Raw genomic sequence first — 26,494 nt, forward strand, 5'->3', positions numbered from 1 at the left:
GATCCTACCTCTTTCTGTGTGTGTATGTGCCGTGTCAAAAACCTGTATTTAATCTCAGATGATCCTTTAAAGATAATTAACATGTCAAGGAGACTTGATTTTATTTTTGCAAGAAGATCACCCAACACAGAAAAGCTTTTCAGAAGGAGCTTGCAGACATTCTTTTATATGAGGTCTGATGTGGGTTTGGGTCAGCATAAAAAACAGGAAACATCTTGAACATTTTGATCCATACTGTAAAAAAATGCAGCATTAAATTAAAACAACTTGGTTTTGCAAATCAATTCAACCTACTATTTTAAGTTTTGACCTGTGATAAGTCTACCCCTTCTCACCCAGATGCGTACAAAAGACACGCTGTGATTATCGTGCAATAGATACACCAAATTCCGATTTTGCGTGCATATGATACGGCAGTCCTTCCCATTCACTTATATGGCGAATCGTTTCGTGTCGTTTTATTTATTGTTTTCTCATTTGTTTTCTGTTTTTTTCCCCATTGTCGCTTGGGTTTAGGGTTAGAAAAACTTTTTGTTATATAAAAATTACATCCTAACCCAAACCCCATCTCTAACCCCAACTCCAAGCGACCATGGCTTAAATATAGACAAAAGCATAGAGAAACCTGTATATTAAATCTTCTGCTTAAACAAATGTGAAATCTAACCCTGAACCCAAGCGACAATGGGAAATAAACAGAAAACAAATGAGGACTGGCGTATCATATGCAAGTTAACATAACTAAGCAAGTTGAAATTGTTTAACTTACTGTAATTTTTAAAGTTAAAAGTTAAAGTAACATTAAAATGTATGTTTATATGACAAAAATGCTGCATTTATTTTACAGTGCAACAATCAGTTTTTTCTAGTCCTAACCCAGACATATTGAGTCATATTGAGTATGAACTGACCTGAGGAGACCAATGATATGAATGTAGATTTGTGATGTCATCAGCTCCAGATTCTGACATGGAGAAAGAAAAAAGAAAGCAAATAGCTAACATCTGGTAATGTTCAGTATTGTGCTTTAAAATAAAAACTGTCAGAAATGTTGGTTCATTTAAAATAATATATATATATTATTTGTTCTCATTTTACTCATTGTTAAACAATACTTATAGTTATATATGATACTAAGATATTTAAACTAGATTTTCACATGATTTTTTTACATGAATAGACCTGAGTGAATGTGTTAAATGTTCTGGCACGGGGTCACTCCAGTGACGTCAGCAGGACAACAATACAAACATTATCACCCCACACTCACATACATCACATCAACAGCCATACAGATAATACATACAGTGTTGTGTCTGTGTGTGCTTGATAACGATTCCCAAAACATTCATTCAGGGTATTAAAAACATTTCTTTTTTAACTTTATATAATCGAAAAAGAAGTATTTTCCATAACAACTAATCTTTTGTAAAACAGAATGATAATTTAACTGTTCTTATATATAATATATGTCTCATTTTTGTTTTTTGGGTTCACTTCAGGATGTGTGACGCAATTCTCAGCATCTTTTCTTCACAGATATCACGTGACTTGAAGAGACCGTTACTAGTGCAGCTTTATCTCTATTCTCTAATCCTCACACAAACTGAGTGCAGATCAGACATAAACATGACGAGGCTTTTAGTAGTCTGCTGTTTTTCATTGCTACTGGCTGGTGAGTGAGATTTATTTTATTGCTTTTACAGATTATGGTTTGATTTAACAAATGCATATTTTTCATTTATTGCCATACAGACTATTTTCTTCAAACATTAATGATAATAATATTAGACATCAGCATGTTTATCCTAAGAGGTGATGGTGTGATGTGCATGCGTGTGTATTTTAACCGCAGCTCAACAGGGGCCGCTGAAAGCTTCGAGCGTCTAAAGAAAACGTTGCGCATTTCTTGTTTGTCTATCGTGAAGAATTGCCACACAAACTTATATGTCGCTGTTTTAGCTGTATAAAAATAATAATTAACAACAACCACAAATGCTTCTATTGTCTATGGTGGTGTAAAGAGGTTTTATGAATGTTTTTCACAGACTGTGATATTTGGGTGCGGCTCACTTTCATATAAGACAAATAAGACTTCTATAAGCAGATCTTGTTCAATACATTAATACTCAACATTAATATTTTAGGACACTTTCATATATATCGATATATTTTAAACGGGGTTTGTATAATATTGGTTGCGTATGGTAGGCTATTTTACACTTTCGGTTTCGTTCTGCGCCGGAAACGCAATTGCATTACAGAAAAACACATTTTGATCCTGAATGTCTTAAAATGCTGACCTTTCTATATTTAAAGGGCATCCTATTATACAGAAGAGTAAAATATGTGCAAGAGATTAGGTTTGGAAATATTGGCCTTTTCTCCGTCCGAAGGCTGCAACCTGCGGAGGTCGCATATGTAGTCTGCATACGTCATCAAGCCTGGTTTATTTAAGTTAACTAAGCATTACATTCGCAAGTCAAAAGCATATTACAACAATTTACGATTAACCAAGAATAATAGTCAACTTTATAATTGTTAATATTCTGAAATAAGATATTTTGAAGACGCATGCAGCCTACATATGCAACCTCCGGATGCTGCAGCGGTGCAGTGTTCTGAGAAACGGCCATTTTAGTACTGTTAAACACCCTTTAAGGAAGTCACGCCACAAATGACGTATTATTGTATGCCAACCCTGAAAGTTAACAGGACACTGGTTCCCTCATAGGCCTATTCTAGTGAAAAACAATAAGCTGTGTTTAACAAAAGTTTATGACCCTAAAACGTTTTGTCCAACAAGATAATCTTAACACACAAATGTAACCAACCAGACCTGGCCGGTATTTAAATATATAAGTTAAATGCCACAGACGGTAATAGCAATGATCATTTTTACAAGCAGTTTTATTTATAATACAAAACTTCTAATTCCACATAGTATTTTAAATATTTTATCATGTTATGGCAAACCTCATGATGTAGAAAAAATATTTATACTCTCATGACAAAATCACAGGGCTCCTTAAAAGGCACCACTGGAATTGTGAAGGATATACAACCACTGCAATGCAACCCCACTTCAACACAGCAATCACAGCACACAATAAAAGGTGCCACGTCACAAGAATATCCCACCACCGCACCAGTGCCAGTCACACCCACAAGGGAAGCCCCTGTGCTGCCGAGAGTCAGAAAGGATGAAAACTACAAAAAGAGGAAACAAAATTAATCATACATTTCACAAAAATAAAATAAAAATAATAATGAATCATTACACAAATACTAATAATAATCATAAATCACTTATATAATGAGAAAGGGGAAATTCACCACAAAAATCAAAATATAAAATAGTAACAATAGTCGTGCTCGACCTGTAAAACAAACACTAAATATGAATTCCTTAAATCAACCCTTAAATTAAATTAAGAGGTTTTACCAAATTAAGAAAATACCTTAAAATATATATCTGGATCTGTAAAAGACAGAATTAAAACCAACCGGTTGTTTCTTCTATTAAAAAGGAACCTACAAAACAACCTTAATGAGCAAAAACTTCTTTTAGCATATAAACAGAAAGACTTATTAATACTCATTACCTCTAACAAGCATTTCGCTCATACATCACTCATACTCTTTGAAGACTCTGTCGTCAGGCCAATCACCATTAAAGGAACACGCCCACATTTTGGGAATTTAGCTTATTCACCGTATCCCCCAGAGTTAGATAAGTCCATACATACCTCTCTCATCTCCGTGCGTGCTGTAACTCTGTCTGACGCAGCCCCCGCTAGCTTAGCTTAGCACAAAGACTGGAAATGCATGGCTCCAGCTAGTATACTGCTCCCAATAAGTGACAAAATAACGCGATCATTTTCCTATTTATGTGTTGTGATTTGTATAGTCAAACCGTGTACAAATAACAAGGTGATATGAGACACAGCGATCTTTTAACAGTATACATACTGAGAACTATATTCTCTGAAGACGAAGCACTGCCGCATGGGCGGAGTGATTTGCACAACTCTGACCGAATTCTCTGCTCCTCACCAGGGGCTTCTCGTGTGCTGCGAGCAGATCACTCCGCCCATGCGGCGGTGCTTCGTCTTCAGAGAATATAGTTCTCAGTATGTATACTGTTAAAAGATCGCTGTGTCTCATATCACCTTGTTATTTGTACACGGTTTGACTATACAAATCACAACACATAAATAGGAAAATGATCGCGTTATTTTGTCACTTATTTGGGAGCAGTATACTAGCTGGAGCCATGCATTTCCAGTCTTTGTGCTAAGCTAAGCTAGCGGGGGCTGCGTCAGACAGAGTTACAGCACGCACGGAGATGAGAGAGGTATGTATGGACTTATCTAACTCTGGGGGATACGGTGAATAAGCTAAATTCCCAAAATGTGGGCGTGTTCCTTTAACACGCACGGTTTTCTGAAAGATGACATCATAAAACACTTTTCTTTCTACCCCTTTAACCTACTAATTTCTTTATAAATTCTCATTACCTTAACAATAAAATCCGTACATGAAGATGCCTTATACCCGCATTAAATTAAATGAACAGTAACCTATAAACACACAAACAATTCTAAACATAAGCGATCAACTACTTGGCATTAATTAGCTGGCGTACTTAAAATATACCCTTCCATAGTCATAGAGACCCATTACCTGAAGATCGACAAGCTTGTTTGTAGACCCGACAAATGAGGTGAAAGCAATCCACACTACTATGAGTCTATTTATAGTACCTACAGACAGCGTGAAGCGCAAATCACTTAGTAAGCAAATACTTGTATACATCATCAATGCATAAACGAAACGAGAGCGTGTTATGCTACTGCACACCCCATATAATTACACAAGCAAACACAATCAAGCACAAATACCTTATAATAATGTTTGCTTGTTGGCAGAATCAATGAATGAAAGAGGAGGACACGCTATGCTACCGTGCGTCTATTTATAGTGCGTGCTGACGTAAACATTACGCTACTGCATAGCCTTATGGGAAATGCAGTCTCGAACTCATATCACCCCGTTACACAAAGGACCATTTGAATTCATGTCAATGCAGCAGCACTGTGCAAATCATATTTTGTGCATAATTCTTAATTGCCTCAAAAACAGTTCTGGGTAAATCTATAAATAAATAAACTAAATAAATAAAAAATAAAAAACCTTATGAAACTGACAAATGTAAGAATGTGTAGTATATATTGTGGTCTCACATGTCTGACATATATTTTCTTGGATATTGATATGGAAATAAAGATTATTGTGCAGCAGGCATTTATTTTACAGGCACTGGCAAAAAAAGGTCAATGTTGTGCAGTGCTTGACTCATTTAAATATTTTAGTTCTCATCTGCTCTCTTTAGAAAAAAACTCGTGAGGAATTGTTTTCCCTAATTTTTTTTCTTTTCTCTCCTCCATCTCCTTTATTTTCTGATAGACAAATGTTTGTCCACCACACATTCTTTACTCTTCCTCACAGACAGTGCATGCTTTGAATTTTCACACAGATTGCACAGATATAAAATAATAACATTACTAATAATTAATAATTTTGACAAAGCATGTAAGTGGTTGGCCTACAAACGTCCGGGATTGGGGTACAAAAATACGTCATCCCTGCGGCACTCTAGGCGGTCATACAGTAGCCTGTATTTGCAGCCCCAGAACATTTATTTTAGTTGGGCAAGACTAACTCCTATCTACTTGAATAGGGAAAGACAAATATCTGATAGAGCAGACCTTTCAAAAATTTCAACATTGAAATGAATTACTGACTCATGTGTTACAATACTCTTACATTCAATCTAAAATATACAACTATTTACAGAAATCGTATTATTCTACAGTATAAAGCTGTACTCTCTTGATCTATTTACAAATAATGCTTCATTAAGTTCAGTGAATAACCAAATACGTAAATATGTTTTTAAAAATACAGTAAACCCAACATAGTGATAGAGCTGTGAATCAGACAGTGGTACATTACTGAAGAAATTGCAAATATAATAATTCACAGTATTTTACAGCACACATTTAAAGAGACAGTAAGTAGGATTTTAAGTGTTTTATTAATCAAAATCAGTGTCTTTATTTATAAATATGTCCTTATTGGTGTCAAATGACCTCTGCCAGTGACCACCGACTTTTCTTTGTAAGCTTAGAATTTCTTCTCTTTACTTACATTGAACGGGTTCCATGTCTTCCATGTCGTTCTGCCATGCTGATAAACTATAATAGCAGAGAGGGACAAAAAGCACTAGCCAGGGCCGGAGTGGGGCCACTTTTCAGCCCAGGAGTTTCAGGCCCAAGACCCGCCCACTTTTTCCATAGTGTAATTCCAAATTAGCACTTTTTGCAAATAAATAAAGCAACAGTTAAGCTCTTACTATAGTTTTTATTAATATCATGGTTAAACAAATAAGGTAAAGGTTACATATTATTTCACTAAAGATGAGAAGTTAACAAAAATATTCCACTATTCCACAAGGAAAGGTTGATAAATTATTAGCATTGCTAATGCTATGAGGCTTATGATTAATCAGATGCAAATAGAAATATAAAACCCATTCCAAATTGAAAGAAAACAATTTGACAAAGACAAAAAGATTGAATCCAATATTGGGGTAAAATAAAGTGATTATTAGCTGTTTTTAGGACGGCCATTTTTGACTGGGAACACAAAAGTGTTTTACGGTTCTGAACACAACCTGAGGGTTAAATAACTTTAATTCATATTGTTTACTCATGGCCTCCTCTTTTTCAGTGGGGGACTGGCTTACATGCTGCTCAGAAACTGCTTGCATAATATTTGCAAAGTCTATAAATCTCCATGTATTGGGTGAAAAACAAAAGGCTAATATTTAATAAAAAAAATGTTGGCTTGTTAATAGGTTGATAACTGTATTAGCCGAATAATTACGTTGCTAATGCTAATCATAGGCGTACCCTTACGAAAATTAACCACAAAATGATAACCATGGTTTTGACAACCATGGTTTTCAAAAACCATAGTTAAACCATGGTTAGTATAGTAAAACTATATGGTTTTGCTCATAGTAATCAGTACACCAAAAAAAACATGGTTACTACACTTTTACCCCAATAAAACCATGGTTAATTTTTGTAAGGGTATTTCTTTTTAAGTTACCTGTTGCCACTTTTGTTTGTCCTATTGAAAAAAATCGGTAAGTTTGGCAAATTTTTATGAAACAGAGAGATTATGCTCTTAAATTAGCTTTAAATTCAAAGATGGAATGTGATTAATTAAGGCGTTCAATTACTACACTAAGAAATAAGGTTGTGAGGGAGCTTAGAAAGGCAAAAGCAATTTTTTTCATTAAAGCTATTAAAGGTGCAGTGTGTAAATTTTAGCGGCATCTAGTGGTGAGGTTGCAAATTGCAACCAACAGCCAAGTTCACAGCTCACCCCTTGCTTTTGAAACGCATAGAGAAGCTACGGTAGCCGACACAGGACAAACATGTCATTGTTAGAGACAACTTAATAAAAAAGTTTGTCCGTTAAGAGCTTCGGTAGAAACATGGTGGCACAAAATGGCATCTTCCATGTAAGGGGACCCTCTCTGTACACTCTAAAAACAAACGGTGCTATATAGCACCAAAAGTGGTTCTTTGCTCGTAATCATAGAAGAACCGTTTTTAGTGCCATATAGCACCGGTGAAGCACCAGTGAAGCACCTGTGTAGAACCAAATAGGGGCCATATAGCACCACATATGGTTCTACATAGCACTATTTGGTTCTACACAGGTGCTTCACTGTTGCTTCACTGGTGCTATATGGCACTAAAAACGGTTCTTCTATGATTACGAGCAAAGAACCACTTTTGGTGCTATATAGCACCGTTTGTTTTTAGAGTGTATGTAGATAAAATGTCTCATTCTAAGGTAATTAAAACATAACGGTTCATTATAAAAAGGTCTTTATACACCCCTGATAATATAGTTTTGTATATTATTTTGCATTTCTGTCGAGAGATCCTTCTAAAAATTACACATTGCACCTTTAAGGAGGCTAGAGGAAATACAAAAGAAATATGGCAAAATTTAAAGAAACTAACTGGAAGCAGTAATAAATCATATAAAGCAATAAAATAAATATTGAAGGAATAATGATTAATGATCCATTAACGGTGGCAGAAGCCTTTAACAACTATTTTATTAATTGTACTAATAACTTGGCTCCAAAGATCGCAGATCTAAATGTTGTATCTGTTGAAATACCTAACATGAATCAAAATTGTCCTCTTTTAAATTTTAAAGAAATGAGTGATATTAAGTTACAAAAGATTTTGTCCTCTATTAAATGTACTAGGGCAAAGGATATATATGGGATGGATGCTATATTTTTTAAAACTTACAAGGACATGTTTGCACCTCACATTTTAAAAATTATAAACTGATCCATAAATGAATGTGTGTTCCCAAATGCGTGGAGATGCGTGTTTTTAAAGCAGCAGACCAGTCGGTTTTTAATAATTATAGACAAATTAGCATCCTCCCAGTAGTATCTAAAATTTTGGAAAAATGGATCTCAGAACAAATCATGACACACTTGAATAATACTGCCCTACAAAGGCAAAAGACCTTAACTCACTAGAGTGAAGAACTGAGAAAAATGACTTTAAAGTTTAGACTTTTATTGACTTTAGTTATCAGTTATTTTCTTCTTGATTTTTTTTCCCAAAAAAACAACATTGACTCAAGATATCCACATGATAAAGGAGGTCTTGAATTTCCCAAAAATATCAATAACTAATTTTCGAGCAAAAACAAAGCTACTGCCTTTTGCCTTTGTAGGGCAGAATACTACACCTACACTGCATGAGTTAGAAAAAAATAATTCAACAGAAACAGCAAACTGCTACCTTTTAGAAAATATAAAATATATTTTGGATAAAGGTGGTGTTGTGGGAGCTGTCTTTTTGGATTTTAGGAAAGCATTTGACACAGTAAATCACAAGGTTTTAATTAATAGGCTATTAAATTATGATTTTTCACCAGGGGCAATTGCATGGATAAAATCTTACCTTACCGGTAGAGAACAGTGTGTACGTGTTCAAGATAAGATCTCTCGAATAGTTAGCAATACTACTGGTGTACCTCAAGGTTCAACTCTGGGCCCTTTGTTATTTAGTTTATATAGTAATGATTGGCCAAAAGTTTGTTCATCTAAAGTAAAGTGTCAAATGTATGCTGATGATACGGTTATATATCTGTATGCAAAAGTTAAAAGTGAAGCTGCAAGAGAATTATCAGCCATATTGGTTAATGTTTCTAAATGGCTGTCAAATTCATGTTTGCCCATTAATGTAGTAAGACTGTATGTATGTTTTTTCAAAGTCTGTTAACAGAGAACCAGACCCGCATGTTATAGTAGAGAACATTGGAAGTAGTGCAAGAATATAAATATTTGGGTATTATATTAGATTCACAGCTTACATTCAAAAAACAAGTTCAAAAAGTTGGTAACAGAATTAAATTTAATCTTGCAATTTTCAGATATATAAGGAATAATTTAACAATTGAGGCATCAAAGTTGTATGTAAACACAATGATATTTTCACATATTAATTATTGTCTGACTAACTTGGTGCAGACAAAAAAACACATTAATATCAATAAAACGACTTTACAAACAATCTTTAAAAATATTAGATAAAAAGTCAAATTTGTATCATCATTGCAATATTTGGGAAAATGTGATCAAATATGCAGATATTTTACTTGTTTATAAAATTTTACATGGCTTAGCTCCACCTCCACTCAAGGAGTTTATTAAGCGGAGTCAAACTGCAATTACAAGAGCCACTGTTAGAGGGGATTGTACAGTACCATTTAGGAGGAGTTCGTTTGGCCAATCAGCCTTTTCCTATAGAGCTATACATGTTTGGAATTGAATTGAGATAAGAGATATTGTTCCTTTTATTTATTTTTCAACATCTGTAAAACAGTGGCTATTAGATAATCAAAAGTGTACTCATGACTTGGTGTAATGTGTGTTTTGTTGGTTATAATTATGCTGTTTGGAAAATGTATGATATGGTTATTTTTATTAGAATTTAGCCTTTTAATTGTAATTGTGTTATTTAACATCTGCCTGCCTGGGACTACAAATGAAAATTAGCCTGTATGGCTAAATTTGGCATATTTTCATGCTTTATGTGTTGTGTGGCTATGAATGTGCATTGTCCCATTTCTTAAATAAATAAACTCAAACTCAAATTTGGCACCATCCTACTCCAAGGGTTTTTTTCTTTAACCTGTTTTTTTACACCCTCTTGGCCTCTTCCTCTCGGACATGTACCGTTATGGTAGGGCTGGTGTAGCAGCCAATCCTGTTCGCCTCGGAATGTCTGTTCCCCTTCTTGGTTTTTGCTGTTTTTTATATTTATTTGATAGTTTTACTGGTTGTAAGCTTTATTAGTTTGTACAAACTCTGTAAATATGCTATACCATACTAAAAAATGTAACAAATAAAAAACACACAGATATTCTTAGGTGCATGCGTTGTCAGCAGAAACGCTTTATCGCCTCGGGTGGGAATAGACATTCCGAGGGGCACAGGATCGGCTGCTACACCGGCCCAGCCTACCTGAGAAAAGTTTTGTAAAAGACGCGCTGGACCGAACCAACTCTATGGTAGGGGAGAACTCCCTCACATGGTACAACCCATGCAGAGGCTGCACGCTGCGGTGTCAGAATACAGAACGTGTGTAGTGTTATTTAAGAGAAGATAGACTCACTTATGACAAATGTAAAAAAACCTCGACATGTAAAAAAAAACTTGACCGGGCCCAAAGTGAAGCCACCCATCGGGAATTTTCCTAGTTCTCCCGATTACCCCCTGGGGCCTCATGTATAAAGCATGCGTACGCACAAAACAGGGCTGGAAACGTGCATACGCCAGTTCCCACGCAAAGGTTGTGATTTATAAAAAAACAAACTTGATGGGAGAATGGGCTTGCAGGGTGGGATATTAGCATGATTCATGTACGCACACTTGCAGGTGATCTGTGATTTATAAAGGGAACATTGCTTTGTTTTATAAGTCTTCATAATTTTGGGTGTATGCCATTTTTGGCTTTTGTGCGTACGTAGACTTTTAGTAAGAATCCTACGCACAGTTTTATACATGAGGCCCCAGGCCTGGCACTAGCCTACCAATGTGTTTCCACAACGCATTTTCATTCAGAACACGTGAACCAGCTGAAACGTACAAGGAGATCAGTGATTACATAACAGCTACCATAGTTGCAACACACATTTGGAAAAGCGAAGCGCTAGAGAGCACTATTCGTTTGAATGCAAAATACAATTTCACCACTAGATCAGGGGTACATCCTACTTATTGTCCCTTTAACAATAAGCTAGAGTATTTATCTAAGTTGATCTTTTATTAATAGACAGTTTGTGTTTGTGTCTGCAGGTGTGTTTGGTGCTGATGTCACAGTGACAGTGATGAAGGGAGATTCTGTTACTCTGCTCATTGATCATGAGGAAATAAAGGGAGCTGAAAAATTGCTGTGGACGTTTAATGACAAAAATATAGCAACTATTGATTTAGAAGAGAAAAACAGCCTACCAAAATACAATTATATTGAGAGATTCAGCAGCAGACTGAATCTGGAGCGTAACACTGGATATCTCACCATCAACAACTTCACAACTGAAGACAATGGAGAATATAAGCTGGAGATCAGGAGCAGTGGGAAGTCAAAATACAAGACATTCAGTGTTAATGTCAGTGGTGAGTACTTCAAGTCTTTTATTGTGAATGTGATCATCATCTGGATTCAATGTCTGTGAACAATTTATATAGTCTGAAATAATCACAAGGAAATAACCGCAAGATTGATCTTTAATCAATAAATAAATGTTTATTTATAAAGCATATTTTAAAAATAGCATACTTAGTAGACAACACATCTCAAAGGCCAAGGAAAAGAAATTGAATGTGGACGAGTTGAATGTGTCAATAGAAGGGGCTAACCTGATATATAAATCTCTATGAATCATCAGAACATATTAAATCAAAAAACAAACAACAGAAGCACTGAGATTTTAATGTTGATTTACTCACAGAGAGCCTTCAGTTCGTTTATGTTCAAAGTTTAGAAACAAACCTTTCTTTATGCTCACAAGACCACCTGCTGTTCAATCATAATATTACAACAACAAACCATTAAACACATTAAACTGTCTGGATTTACAGAAGAGAAATTAAATCTCTTTGTGTTGTGTTTGAATTGACTGTCACAAACATTGTGTTGTAAATTATTTGGTGTTTACAGTAATGGACAGACAGATGAATTCAAAGAATTCAAACAATCACCGTAATTTTAGTTTAGGTACAACTTAAATTTAAAGTATAAGTTGAGTTTCAGAATGTTTAAATATTTGATCTTTTACTCTTCAGCTTTAATGACAGCAGCACCGATGATCTAAACCTGATGATCCATGTTTAATTTAAATCAAAATATTAAACTTTATATTTTGTATGAAGATTTACATTTTCTGTGTCAACCTTGGACTTCACAGTACACATTCGATATTGTTTAGTTGTGTGGAAATTACTGACAGCATTATTACAAGTTTAAATTTTGTTTTAAACTATTTTTGTGTTTGTTCTTTGTGTGTTTTCTTGTATTGGTGAGACAGATGAACCAAGCACATTGTCAGTGATAAAGGGAGATCCTGTAATTTTACCAACTGGTGTTAAAATACGGCCAGATGATGTGCAGTGGAAGTTTAAGGGCAACTTCATTGCTAACTTAACCAGTTAACATCCACCCAACTAGTTAGGCTTAGACTCAAATATGATGTATTTATATTAAATTAATTCCTGTTCATGAACCGTTTGGACTACATGCATAATTTTAGTCTCGTTTGAAAGTGAAGAGCTGAGTCTATGTTGTTCAAGTGTCAATATTAATTTAAGCATTACAGAAAAAGAGCAATATGAGTTTAAATATTAAATAAAAGTAATAATAAATGTATTTGAATAAAGAACTTTAACAAAATTATTATAATTACACCTAACCAAAGCACTGATAAAACAATAATGTCAAAGCCACACATCTGACCAAGTTCTGAATCAAATTTTAAGAAAATACCACTTATAATAATCTTCCTATAAATGTTTTATTTACAGAATATTAAAATAGTAGAAAATGGTACTTGAGCTTCCAAAAAATGTATATGGTGATAATAAGATGAAACATACTAACATTATTAATTATTTATTATAAATAAGCACAATTGTTGTAGCTGTAAATTATAAAGATTAAAACAATGTGACTTTTTGTGAAAAAGTCTTGCCTTTTTTTCTAAAACCGTAAAGTTTTTTTTTAAAGAACAGAATTAAAGTATATAAAGTTAAACATGATAAAAGGTTTTTGGTTGTCGTGGTAGTCTGTCATATCTGAACATATAGGGTTATTCTCAAAGGTTTATCTGATTATGTCAGATCTGTGGTATCACACTCTTCTCTTTCACACTTCTGCACTATAGTACTGATAAACAGTAAAGTAAATTCTCTGACATTCATCCTCTCGGTGTCTGCTGCTTACATTATGTGTTTCTGTCTGCACTGATATCATTAACAAACCTGATTTTCTGCTGTCTAACCCCTCAGCATTTTGCTCTCTATAGTCTGCACACATGTCTGTTCTCTCTTTAATTCTGTTTATAAATGAATCTAACTCATCAATACCTTTATATCCAGTCTGCATACATTGACTTCTTCATATTAATCTCAGTGTTCAAAAGAGCACACAAGTCCAATCTAATCTAAACAATAATGACTGCAACAAAAATAACATTGTGTTGACTGAAAGCAAGTGCAGATAAGACATGTAACCCCAAGTTAATATTATAACACTTCTCATTACTGCATGGAGCTTTAACATCTTCTTTTCAAACAGTTATTTATGCATAGCTTTAGAAACTCACGTTGATGTCTGACTTTATTTTGGTTTGAAACCTTTGGCTTTCTTACCATTTAGTCAATTTTCAGATGTACAAAAATATGTTTTTTCCTACATGTTTTCTTGTTGAATATTATATTTAACATATATTAAATGTGACATATTAGTAAGTAATGTGGGTGCAGTTTAATATTGAGTATTAGTCATATAGTTTTTTTAAATAATCATTCTGAAATGCGTTTTTCTCCTATGTTAATATAAAGAGAATATTATTAGGTCACAAATTTTCTCAAAAAATGTAAACACAGGCATCTTTAAAACGTGTATCTGTTTACAGTAACCTGACAAGAACAACATAACAACATTAGCTCAACTACTGAGTCTAAGAAAGACTATCTGATTCTACAACCTATAGATAAGATGATGATAAAATGTTTAGGAAAACTCTTTAAAAAAAAAGGTTTTTTATTTGTGTAATGGTGATGCTATTGGTGCAGAAATAAGCTTACACATTGCGTCTTTAATTAGAGTAAAAATATTATGAGATTCCTTAAAACAAATTCCTACGCTTGAACACCTACACGAAGCTAATTCTGAAATGTTACTAATCCATACATTACAATCTCTTTAATCATCTACTTATTGGCTTCATTTTCCGTTCATCAAAACATCAAGTGCTTTACGCTGGTTGAGTGCGCGCAGTGGAAAATAAAACTTGTGCTTTTTATGACGTACCACACGCTGCTGGCGCAGTTTCAATGTTTGATCGTCTGACCAATCAGCGCTCAGCTTGGGATGATGTGGACATTACTCTTAAGACTCTAATGATAACACGATAACGTGACGTTTCGCTATCTAAACACTAATAGTGTGCAAAGTTTTACGAGAAAATTAAAGATACGTTCTTTCTTACGAAATATTACATAAACAGATCAGACTTTAATGGAATTTCTTAATTTTTTTCCAACTTTATGGAGGAAATTTCTATTTGATTTCGTGTTCTGAATCATTGGCATGAAATCTCTGATGAAGTTTGCGGGATCGCTCTGAGTTCTGCGTCGTCAGTCATTTAAAGGTTACGAACTGCACGTGTTGATGTTGAGTGATTTAATGTGAACTCACGATCTAATGATATGAAAATATCAAAAATATGTTTACATTAAAACTTAATAATCGTAAATGTCGAATCATGACCCTCTGACCTTTCGAATGACATATTGTTAGTCAATATTAATGCAAATATAGATGGTCGAATGATGCGGTAAATGTAAATAAACTAACGTCTGAACCGGTTACGGTATATATAGGGTTAATATATTAACTCACTCGACGATGACAAACATGGATGTGAATCATCAGACCGGAGAGCTGAAAATCACAAACATCAAACCCGATCAGTCTGGAGAATATGAAGTGAAAGTCAACACCAAAGATATCCTTTTAACGTTACCCAAGAGATTCAGCGTTTACGTCAGTGGTGAGTGATAATTAAGACATGGTTGTAAACAATGTTGTTCACGCTTAATTTTACATTTAAAACTATTACAACATCTCTTATACTGCGGGTCTGTTGAATGCTTGATTCTGATTGTTGATTCAACAATGTTGAGAAATGTTCTAGATGTAGTTTTTTTCTGTAAAACGCACAATAACCACCAGAGAACACGTTTAGATGGATCCTCATAATGCGATTATAATGGGATTTTTGGCAACATTGCGATTATGTTTACCCCATGTAAACACAATACTTAGAGAAAAATAAGTATAATCGCATATTCGTACGTACATCGTTAACCGCAGTATGCGTCCACACTTTAATCGCATCTATAGACCCCTTAAAGAGTAACTAAACCCTAAACCAACTTTTTTTAGTTAATGATCTGTAAGAATGATGCTTTATTAGTGCTGTTCATTGATTTTAGTAAGTTTTTTGATATTTGGATATAAAGTGTTTCAATACTGCAATATATGGTGTAAAAACGTCGGCAAAGAATGGGAAGCAGCCATATAGCCATGTAGTAGATGTCTGTATATATAGACTGAATAAAGAGTGTTATTTGGTGTAATTAGTGGTTTGTTTTTTATATATCTGACTTTTCAGAAGTAGAATATGTAGAGGATATATCAAACAGTTTATCCTGAAAGATTCAGGTCAATATCTCAAAATTTTAAAAAGTTATAGCTAAAAATTCATAATTTTCATGATTCGGTCACACATTTTCTTGAATTTTAATGGAAAACATGGAACAAAATAAAGTGATGATTTTCGAGTTTCAAATGGCCAGTATTTTGTTATTCTTTAACCCATATACATGATCTTGGTCTCATTTAAAAGCTTTTTTCAAGCTCTTTCTATCTAAGCAACTCGTTTTAGCATTTAACCATTTTGAATATTTTAGCAACATACCTACTATAACGTCACCGCTCTAGCTGGAGGCAAAAAATAAGTTGGAACTCATAGCCAGCGCGCTAATAGGTTGAGTTTTTGACTTTAATATGTCATCTTGTTGTGTTTTTGGCTGCCAGATTAGAAGGAGCAGCACTTTTGGTTAAAAAAAAAGTTTTACCGCATCCCGGCAGACATTTCTTCACAGAAATCAAGAAGACAATTGTGGTTGAATGCAATACGGTGTACAGACTAGACGGAGACGATCATAAATAATGCTTGTGTTTGCAGTGCACACTTTATATCAGGTCAAATAATCTATGCATATGTACTGTTGTGTTGGTTTTATCTAGTACAAATCAGCAAGTTTCTGTTTTATAGGTGAAAAGTCGCCAACCGCGTTATTGTTTAGCTTAAATGTTAAACAAACATACAAGATGTGTATGCCATCGTTTGAATAGTCAATTAAAATAATCCACATTGCTAATCATAGTTAGCCCAGTGATTGGTTACATAAGACAGTAAGCCTAGACAAAATTACCCAAACCACCTGAAAGTAATTCATATGTTGTCTAGAAAATAAGAAAATATCTAAAACCTGGTTAAAATCGCAAGAGTTAATTTACAAATATACCTGTCACGGTCCCACAGAATCAGTGACTGTACATATTCGGACACTTCCAAAACAAATCTTGTCAATGTAGCGCCCCCTGCCCTACTTAGTTGTGTCAAGACTAAGATCTTTAGGGTGGAGCGACGGGTTCTTTAACTGGGGTCTCTCGACTATATTACTCTCACTACTCTGATACCTTAACTCTTAAAAACACAATAAACAGAAACCTTTTAGAAAAAAAAACCCAATGTCAAGTATTTATTTTTTGTAATATGGAATAGATTTAGATATGAATTATAGACTATATATATTTAATATTAAGTTGGAAATATGTATAACAATATATAGGTATGAATAACAATATATAGGTATGAATAACAATATATAGGTATGAATCACAATAATCAATATATATAATATAATAACCAAATGAGCACTTATTCAATTCAATTTCACTCACTTACTGAGAAAACTCAATATAAACAGTTCAAATGTATCACACTGTAATACACAGTAATACCCAGCAATGAATAATTTCAAATGAAGTATCTACACACTTACACTTTTAAGAATTGTTGTAACTGTGCAACTGTAAACTCTAAACAACCATTAAAGTACACAAAGTTTAAATGTGAACACAAAATATTAGTGGGCCCACTCACACACGTAAACAATCACACCCACAACCCCACCCGATGCAGGCCTGTGTTGTTGCTTGTGTGCGTTGTGGCCTTTGAAACGTGAAAATGGCCTCTTCACTCAAATGAGCCAAAACAAATTAAATAACAGCAGGTACCTGTGCTCCAGTGATCACTCAAACCACAACCGGAGACATCACACGATCCTCAGTGAATCTCGGTCCTTTCCTCGCGACCCAAGGCAAACTGAACAGTCTTGATGATGCGAGTTGTCCACGGAGTTCGTTTCACTCACGCGATCACTTGTTTACACGACTGTAACTGATCTCTCGAAGTGTCCCACGCAAAGTAATAGATAGCACAACACACTGCAATACACTGAATGCAGTATATTAGTCACTGCAGTCCGTAACAACGCGAACAGGAGAATGCAGTCTGTATTTAAATGCTAAAACGGCTCATCAACTGCTGATAAGACGAATAAAGTGGTTTGTTAACCCATCTGCTGTGTTAACATAAAGGCATAAACAAACAAAACACTTTCACATAAAACAAAACCTATATAACACGCGTTTAGCGGTTATCGCAACTCTTCTCTCTAGCGCGAGCGTATCTGCCCCCGCTCTCTCTCAAACGCAGTTCGTCTCTCCTCTCTCATTTTGATTGACTCAATTAACCACCAATCACATTACACTCTCATATGCATGGGTGGGTTTAAAATAATAAGCATCCAATCACATAAAATACAATCAAACTAGACAGTAACCCGCACATGTTTTCCAAGTGCATTTAAACCAAACTTTAGCGTTTACACAGGGTTTCTTAAAGGGATACACACACATTTTCAGCTCACTTTAAAATGTGAATCTTTGTAAACAAAACACAGTTTAATGAATAGTTTTCTTAAACCTTATTATAAAACAAGCTGATATATATGAATTAGGACAGTTATTTAAAATGAACTTCTAAATAAGAGTAACTATAGCTTTTAAATAAACATATTACTAGTATTATAAACATGACTAGTAAGAGGGTTACACACTCCCCCTTCTAAATCCTCATGCCCTCATGAGGCTGAATTTTTCTACATCTGAACTACTGTTCTGACAGCAGGGCAAGGGTTTGAAAGGACACACTGGGGACACTGGGCCAGGGGATGGCACCATACAGTGTTGCAAACTTTCTTCTTTACCTTAACGGCATCTTCAATGTGTATGACCATTCCTCGATGAATAACTATTAATGGTTTATCTGAGGGTCGGCCTAATTCATCATAGGTCAGTTTAATCAAAGGCTTTACTTCTCTTTGAGATTTACGGCACACTAAAGGTTCTGCCTCATGGTGTGAGACATTCACAAGACCATTGTCTCCCCCTTCTAAGTCATGACCCTCTGCAATTTGCACAAACTGATCAGGAAGTATTTCTGGGTCATTTTCTGGCAGACAATCTCTCATCACGTACTCCTGGTTTTGAAACTGATCATTGTCCTGACGGACAGTTTCTTTTTCCACTGTAAGCTGAGAAGATGGCTGCCTACTTTGTATGCTTACTGGTTCTGGGCGGTAGTACCAAAGATCATCATCATCACTCTCTGAAGTATCCACTTTCTCACATTCAGTAAGAGAAACACTTTCCTTTTCCAGTCTGTTTTGTCTCTTTTTAACTGTTTGTGCTCTGGTTACAGGTGGCGGCATGTTTTTGTTCGAGTCATCCGACCTAAACAATCTTACATTGTCTCCGATGGGTAACAGGTGATCTCTGTGAATAGTCCTTTCACCTCCCATTCCACTCTCAGGCCGTAGTCTGTAAACAGGTAAGTCCTTGAATTTTTTAGTGACAACATAGGGTAAGGAATTCCATCTGTCGTGGAGTTTGTGCTTTCCTGTGAAGGCAAGGTTTTTGATGAGCACTCTATCTCCTACGGTAAGTATTTGGTGTTTCACTTTTTGGTCATAGAGTCGTTTGTTTCGCTGGTGACTTTTCAGGGCAGTACCAGATGCTAACTGATATGCTTTCTGGAGTTCAGACTTCATTTTCTCAACGTATTGTTGGTGCTTAATTTCTCTCTCACCATCTGCAGGTATACCAAAACACACGTCGATGGGCAACCGAGCCTCTCGTCCGAAGAGCAGGTAATAAGGGGAGTAACCAGTTGCCTCGTTCTTCGTACAGTTGTATGCATGTACAAGCAAACTGATATGTTGACTCCACTTACTCTTTTTATTTGGATCCAGTGTTCCAAGCATGGAGAGAAGGGTTCTGTTAAAGCGTTCTGGTTGTGGGTCACCTTGCGGATGGTAAGGTGTTGTCCGTGATTTGCGGATTCCTAACATTCCTAGGAGCTCTCGTATCAGTCGGCTTTCGAAGTCCCGTCCCTGATCTGAATGAATACGGGAGGGTAAACCATAGTGAACGAAGAACTTCTCCACAAGGACTTTAGCCACCGTCACTGCTCGCTGGTCTCTGGTTGGGAAGGCTTGAGCATAGCGGGTGAAGTGATCAGTTATCACAAGCACATTGGAAATGCCCTTGGAGTCAGGTTCTAGGGACAAGAAGTCAATGCACACTAGGTCTAGCGGACCATTGCTGGTAATATGGTTCAATGGGGCAGACTTAGTAGGGAGGGTCTTCCTGGTAATGCAGCGACCACAGTTTTTGATGTATTGTTCTATGTCAATGGTCATGCGCGGCCAATAGAAGCGATCTCTTAGTAGCTCAGTGGTCCGCTCCACTCCAAGATGGCCTGACTCATCGTGTAAAGACTGTATGACTACCAGGCGGTACTTTTCAGGTAGAACAAGCTGTAGTTTTTCTTTCCCACACTGGCGTTTACTGACTCTGTACAGTAGATTGTTCTTAATGACCAGTTTTGGACACTGACGCTGTAGAAGTGTAAGGTTTGGGTCTGAACCTTTTACAAAGGTAGGTGCTCTGCCCTGCTCAATGTCTTGTTTAACTACACTGATGATGGGATCTTGTTCTTGTGCCTTCTTCAGGTCTCCATTGGACAACTGCTCCATCTGTCCCATTTCCAGCTGAGCAGGATAGGAGTATGCAGGTGGGATGCTACTTGGTGGAACACCTAGCTGGTCTACAAGCCTGGTGGATTCATCATCCCAAGGAAGACTGGCTAACTGACAGATAGCTTTGACGCCAGATTGTGGAATCTCAGTCCAAGACGTAGGAACATCGTCACTGGCAGGGTAACGGGATAGCACATCAGCATCAATGTTATGTTTACCTGGTTTGTACTGGAGACTGAAATTATAAGTTGCTAAAGCTGCTAGCCAGCGGTGACCAGTTGCATTCAGCTTTGCACTCGACAGCACGTAGGTAAGAGGATTATTGTCAGTCCGGACAACAAACTGGGCACCATACAAGTAATCATGATATTTATCTACGACCGCCCACTTCAATGCCAGGAACTCTAGTTGGTGGATTGGGTAACGCTCTTCTGAGGAACTCAGCTTTCTGCTCGCAAAAGCCACGGGACGAAGACCTTCAGGATGTTCTTGATTTAAGACAGCACCCAGACCACTCAGACTAGCATCAACATGGAGGACATAAGGCAGGGTTGGATCAGCAAAGGCAAGTACCGGTGCATGCGTTAGACAATGTATGATTTTCTTGAAGGCATCTGTGCACTCTTTATCCCATCGCTCACCAAACAGTTCTCTCTCATTGTAGTATCTCTTTCCTTCCAGCTTGCCTCGTCCTTTTGCAGGTGGATAGCCTTTTGTGAGCTCCGTTAAAGGTCTTACAATGGAGGAGTAACTCTTTATGAAGCGACGATAGAACCCACAGAAGCCCAGGAATGACCGCAAGGATTTCAAGTCGGTAGGTGTCTTCCAGTGAGTTACAGCGGATACTTTCTCTGGGTCCGGGGCTACACCTGCTGCTGAGACAATGTGCCCCACGTACTTCACTTGTGGCTGGCAAAACTGGCATTTGTCTATAGATACTTTTAGACCAAATTCCTCTAGTCGGTCAAGAACTTTCATCAGTCGCTCCTCGTGCTCCTCGAGTGTGCGGCCAAATATAATGAGGTCATCAAGGTAGACAATCACTTGCAGGAGATGCATATCACCAACCACTCACTCCATAAGCCTCTGAAATGTGGCTGGTGCCCCAGTAATGCCTTGTGGCATGCGTTCAAACTGGTAGAATCCCAGCGGGCAAATGAAGGCAGTCTTTTCTTTGTCTTCTTCAGACATGGCTATCTGATAGTAGCCGCTACGTAGATCCAAGACGGAGAACCACTTGCTGCCAGACAAACAGTCTAAAGCATCATCGATCCTGGGTGTGGTGTATTGGTCAGGGATAGTGCGGCTGTTCAAGGTCCTGTAATCAATGCACATTCTTATAGCTCCACTCTTTTTTCGAGCTATCACTATGGGAGAGGCATAAGGGCTTCTTGACTCTTTGATAATGCCAGCGGCTAGGAGATCTTTAAGATGGCGTCGTACATCATCAATATCAGCTGGTGCGATACGGCGAGATCGTTCTCTGAAAGGCCGGGAATCACTTAATCTGATCTGATGATTAACATCTTTTGCTAGACCTACATCCCATTCTTCGAGTGAGAACACATTACTTCGCTCAGCCAACTTCAGCCGTAATCTCTCTTCCCATGCTGCAGGTATGGTCGATCCACCAAAGTTAAACAAATCTGGATCAATAGGCTTTGAATTTTGGACTCCAGGAGCCACAGTAACTGTGTCAGTAGGGAATACATGTGCAATTATAGTGCCAGCAGGAATGGACAGATCTTTGCTTGTTTCATTGTGGACTAATACTCTGAAATTATTCACATCTACAGCAGAGGATGGTAATACCACTGGGGGAATGAACAGTCCAGCGGGAAGTGGATCAGCTGATGGAGCTTCAATTATGAAGATATCATCTTTTAATGGCTTTCTGGACTCCACTTTGCATGTAGCATAAAGCTCACCCCGGGACGGGACAGTAAAAGTTCCTGGGCCGACCCATTTCACTTTTCCTTCTGGCAGATCAGGATCAGAGGTTTTAAAGCTCTGGAGTGTATGGCAGGCTGGATGGGTCTGAATTCGTAGGGTGTGGGCAGTATTTGTTTCACTTGTGGGCTTGTTAAGAGCTGTTAGTCTCTGGAAGAAACTGGCGTTTGTTCCGATAATTACTGGAAACTGTGGAGGACCTTTGGGGTCTGGGCAGACTAAAGCAAGGATGGATACTGACTCTTCTACACCAGTGAGAGACACAGGAAATGAAACATCTACAACAATGTAGCCTTTATAGGGATAACTGGACGAGCCAAGTCCCCAAATGGACAATCCAGTAAGAGGATGGATGGGCACATCTGGTAGGTTTTGGGAATACCATGTGTCAAACACAAGAGTGACCTGAGAACCACTGTCCAAAAGAGCTTCACATGACTGTCCACAAATCTTCACATTAACCGTCGAAGTGGGTCCCACTAAACCCTTTGGTAGACCATTTGGCTCATAGGTGTGGATGTGGCTATTTTTTGAAAAACAGGCACGATCTCCAGAACGGTTATTGTAGTTTGAATCATTTCTCACTTCTCTAGCCTTCCTTAGAGAGCGGACTAGCTTATTGATCACTTGAGTGGAGTTTTCAGGTGATTGACATTTTGTAGCAATGTGTCCGTCCTCTCCACACCGATAGCAAAAGTAATCATCCTTGTTCCTGACAGGCTTTTGTCTAGGAGGATCTGGGAAAGGCTGTGGCAAGGACTGGGCATGACTCATTGGCTGACTGTGGCCAACACTCATAACAGCTAGCTGTTGTTGTAACTGCTGGACTTGTTTTTTCAAGGCTTGGACTTCTGAATCATTCTTTGTCTCGTGCTTGTCTGTGGTATTTGTGTGTCTTAGCTTTGTCTTGGGCTCTACCATCATGGATGAAGCAGGTAAAGTGTTTGGACATTCACCTTTCAGCTGAGCCCTGAGTTCTTGAAGTTCTACTTTGAGCTCCCGTACAACTGCTGGACTAATTTTTTCTTCTCCCTGCAGGTGTATGGGCTTTGCAGTGGCAGTGATCTTACGTCGAGTGGCTTCGCTCTCCTCAGCCTCACGGATTTCGTTCAGTAAGTTCAGGAAAGTAGGTGGTCGCTCTTTTCTCTCCCTTAACCGCAACTGCAGGAGCATCATGTCTGATTCAACGGCTCCTCGGATCAGCTGTTCTACTCTTGCTCTGTCAACATTGGCTGGAGACAAACCTCCTCTTTGAACAACTTTGGTCAGAGATTTCTCCATCCGTCTCAAGAAATCAGATAATGACTCTCCAGGAGACTGCCGTATTAGTCGAAAAGCAAAATACAAGTCTTCTCCAGACTCGGAGGATCCAAACGTGCTTTCCAGCGCTTCCAGGTACTGCAGGGCACTGGCATCAGGGCTAGACAGACGAACAGCTTTTATGATATCAAGTGCTGGTCCCTTTAAACTTTCTACAACTCTCCGACGTTTTTCTTTCTCAGAGCAGTCACATTCTGTTATCATTATTCTGGCCTGCTCGATCCAATGTTCCATGGTTTCCTCTCCTGCGGGGGTGGGAACAGTACCAGAGAAGGTACGTAAACGACGGTAAGCATTGCTGTCACTTTGTGGTTTCACTGTTTTTTCTAGGATCTCACCCACTGCACGAATAATTGACTCAGGGGAACTGGTATTGGAACCAAGAGAAGGAAACAGAGCTTGTAAATCAGTTATAGACTTTCCCTCATCCATGAGAAACTTTGACAGCTTATCTGTGAATCCTACAGGGGCAACAGGTGGTGAGTCACTTTCAGTGGAAACAACTATCTCCCAGGCCTCCTCACCATCTCCAAGCATAAGTTTAGTAGGACAACGTGTGGCGTCTATGACTTCTCGACACTCACACAAAACGAATAGAGTAGTTGAGGTGGGTCCATGTCTGTTATCTCGAACACGCACTCTTCCAAAGGCTTTTACACTTTGTGCCGCTTCCTCAATTTGTGCCACTTCAGTAGTTGCTGGTACTCCAGTCAGCAGCAGTGCATGACTCGGGTCAATCCCTACCTCACTACACCAGCTGGCAAGTTCAGTTTGAAGGAGAGGGTTATTTCTGAAAGACATGCTTCAAGAGGTTACAAGTAAGTGCAAGAAAGGGTTAAATTTTCTTCTCCAATATCAACTTGAGGGTATTAACACATATTTATGTCAGTCTTCTTTTAGGGTACCAGAGGAAAGAAGAGATTCCCCGTACGGGCCACCATTTTGTGTAGCGCCCCCTGCCCTACTTAGTTGTGTCAAGACTAAGATCTTTAGGGTGGAGCGACGGGTTCTTTAACTGGGGTCTCTCGACTATATTACTCTCACTACTCTGATACCTTAACTCTTAAAAACACAATAAACAGAAACCTTTTAGAAAAAAAAACCCAATGTCAAGTATTTATTTTTTGTAATATGGAATAGATTTAGATATGAATTATAGACTATATATATTTAATATTAAGTTGGAAATATGTATAACAATATATAGGTATGAATAACAATATATAGGTATGAATAACAATATATAGGTATGAATCACAATAATCAATATATATAATATAATAACCAAATGAGCACTTATTCAATTCAATTTCACTCACTTACTGAGAAAACTCAATATAAACAGTTCAAATGTATCACACTGTAATACACAGTAATACCCAGCAATGAATAATTTCAAATGAAGTATCTACACACTTACACTTTTAAGAATTGTTGTAACTGTGCAACTGTAAACTCTAAACAACCATTAAAGTACACAAAGTTTAAATGTGAACACAAAATATTAGTGGGCCCACTCACACACGTAAACAATCACACCCACAACCCCACCCGATGCAGGCCTGTGTTGTTGCTTGTGTGCGTTGTGGCCTTTGAAACGTGAAAATGGCCTCTTCACTCAAATGAGCCAAAACAAATTAAATAACAGCAGGTACCTGTGCTCCAGTGATCACTCAAACCACAACCGGAGACATCACACGATCCTCAGTGAATCTCGGTCCTTTCCTCGCGACCCAAGGCAAACTGAACAGTCTTGATGATGCGAGTTGTCCACGGAGTTCGTTTCACTCACGCGATCACTTGTTTACACGACTGTAACTGATCTCTCGAAGTGTCCCACGCAAAGTAATAGATAGCACAACACACTGCAATACACTGAATGCAGTATATTAGTCACTGCAGTCCGTAACAACGCGAACAGGAGAATGCAGTCTGTATTTAAATGCTAAAACGGCTCATCAACTGCTGATAAGACGAATAAAGTGGTTTGTTAACCCATCTGCTGTGTTAACATAAAGGCATAAACAAACAAAACACTTTCACATAAAACAAAACCTATATAACACGCGTTTAGCGGTTATCGCAACTCTTCTCTCTAGCGCGAGCGTATCTGCCCCCGCTCTCTCTCAAACGCAGTTCGTCTCTCCTCTCTCATTTTGATTGACTCAATTAACCACCAATCACATTACACTCTCATATGCATGGGTGGGTTTAAAATAATAAGCATCCAATCACATAAAATACAATCAAACTAGACAGTAACCCGCACATGTTTTCCAAGTGCATTTAAACCAAACTTTAGCGTTTACACAGGGTTTCTTAAAGGGATACACACACATTTTCAGCTCACTTTAAAATGTGAATCTTTGTAAACAAAACACAGTTTAATGAATAGTTTTCTTAAACCTTATTATAAAACAAGCTGATATATATGAATTAGGACAGTTATTTAAAATGAACTTCTAAATAAGAGTAACTATAGCTTTTAAATAAACATATTACTAGTATTATAAACATGACTAGTAAGAGGGTTACATCAACATTGCCTCTGCGGCTCTTTTTGCCTCCAGCTAAGCCCCGCCCACA

The 26,494-nt window shown here is 37.3% G+C and overlaps 2 protein-coding genes across 3 annotated transcripts in view; one reads left to right on the forward strand and one right to left on the reverse strand.

The window, feature by feature from the left end:
- Positions 1-1,510: 1,510 nt before the first annotated feature.
- Positions 1,511-26,494, forward strand: part of LOC141362996 (uncharacterized) — a 73,857-nt gene continuing 48,873 nt past the window's right edge. The window contains exons 1-2 of one of the 2 annotated variants that reach the window (XM_073865398.1): positions 1,511-1,675; positions 11,477-11,797. In XM_073865398.1, the coding sequence (XP_073721499.1) occupies positions 1,630-1,675; positions 11,477-11,797 (367 nt within the window). In that variant the 5' untranslated portion in view covers positions 1,511-1,629. Of the gene's footprint in view, positions 1,676-11,476; positions 11,798-15,299; positions 15,454-26,494 lie in introns of those variants that run through there. The other variant, XM_073865399.1, reaches the window with a different exon arrangement.
- Positions 21,710-26,444, reverse strand: LOC141362984 (uncharacterized). The gene has a single exon (XM_073865375.1). The coding sequence runs from the start codon at positions 24,707-24,709 to the stop codon at positions 21,710-21,712; it is 3,000 nt and encodes a 999-aa protein (XP_073721476.1). The 5' UTR covers positions 24,710-26,444.

This window comes from Misgurnus anguillicaudatus, unplaced genomic scaffold (genome assembly GCF_027580225.2).
Source record: "Misgurnus anguillicaudatus unplaced genomic scaffold, ASM2758022v2 HiC_scaffold_31, whole genome shotgun sequence".
NCBI lineage: Eukaryota > Metazoa > Chordata > Actinopteri > Cypriniformes > Cobitidae > Misgurnus > Misgurnus anguillicaudatus.

What these genes read in the sequence shown, in the direction of transcription:
- LOC141362984 (XM_073865375.1), bottom strand. Translation starts at nt 24,709, where the DNA reads ATGTCTTTCAGAAATAACCCTCTCCTTCAAACTGAACTTGCCAGCTGG.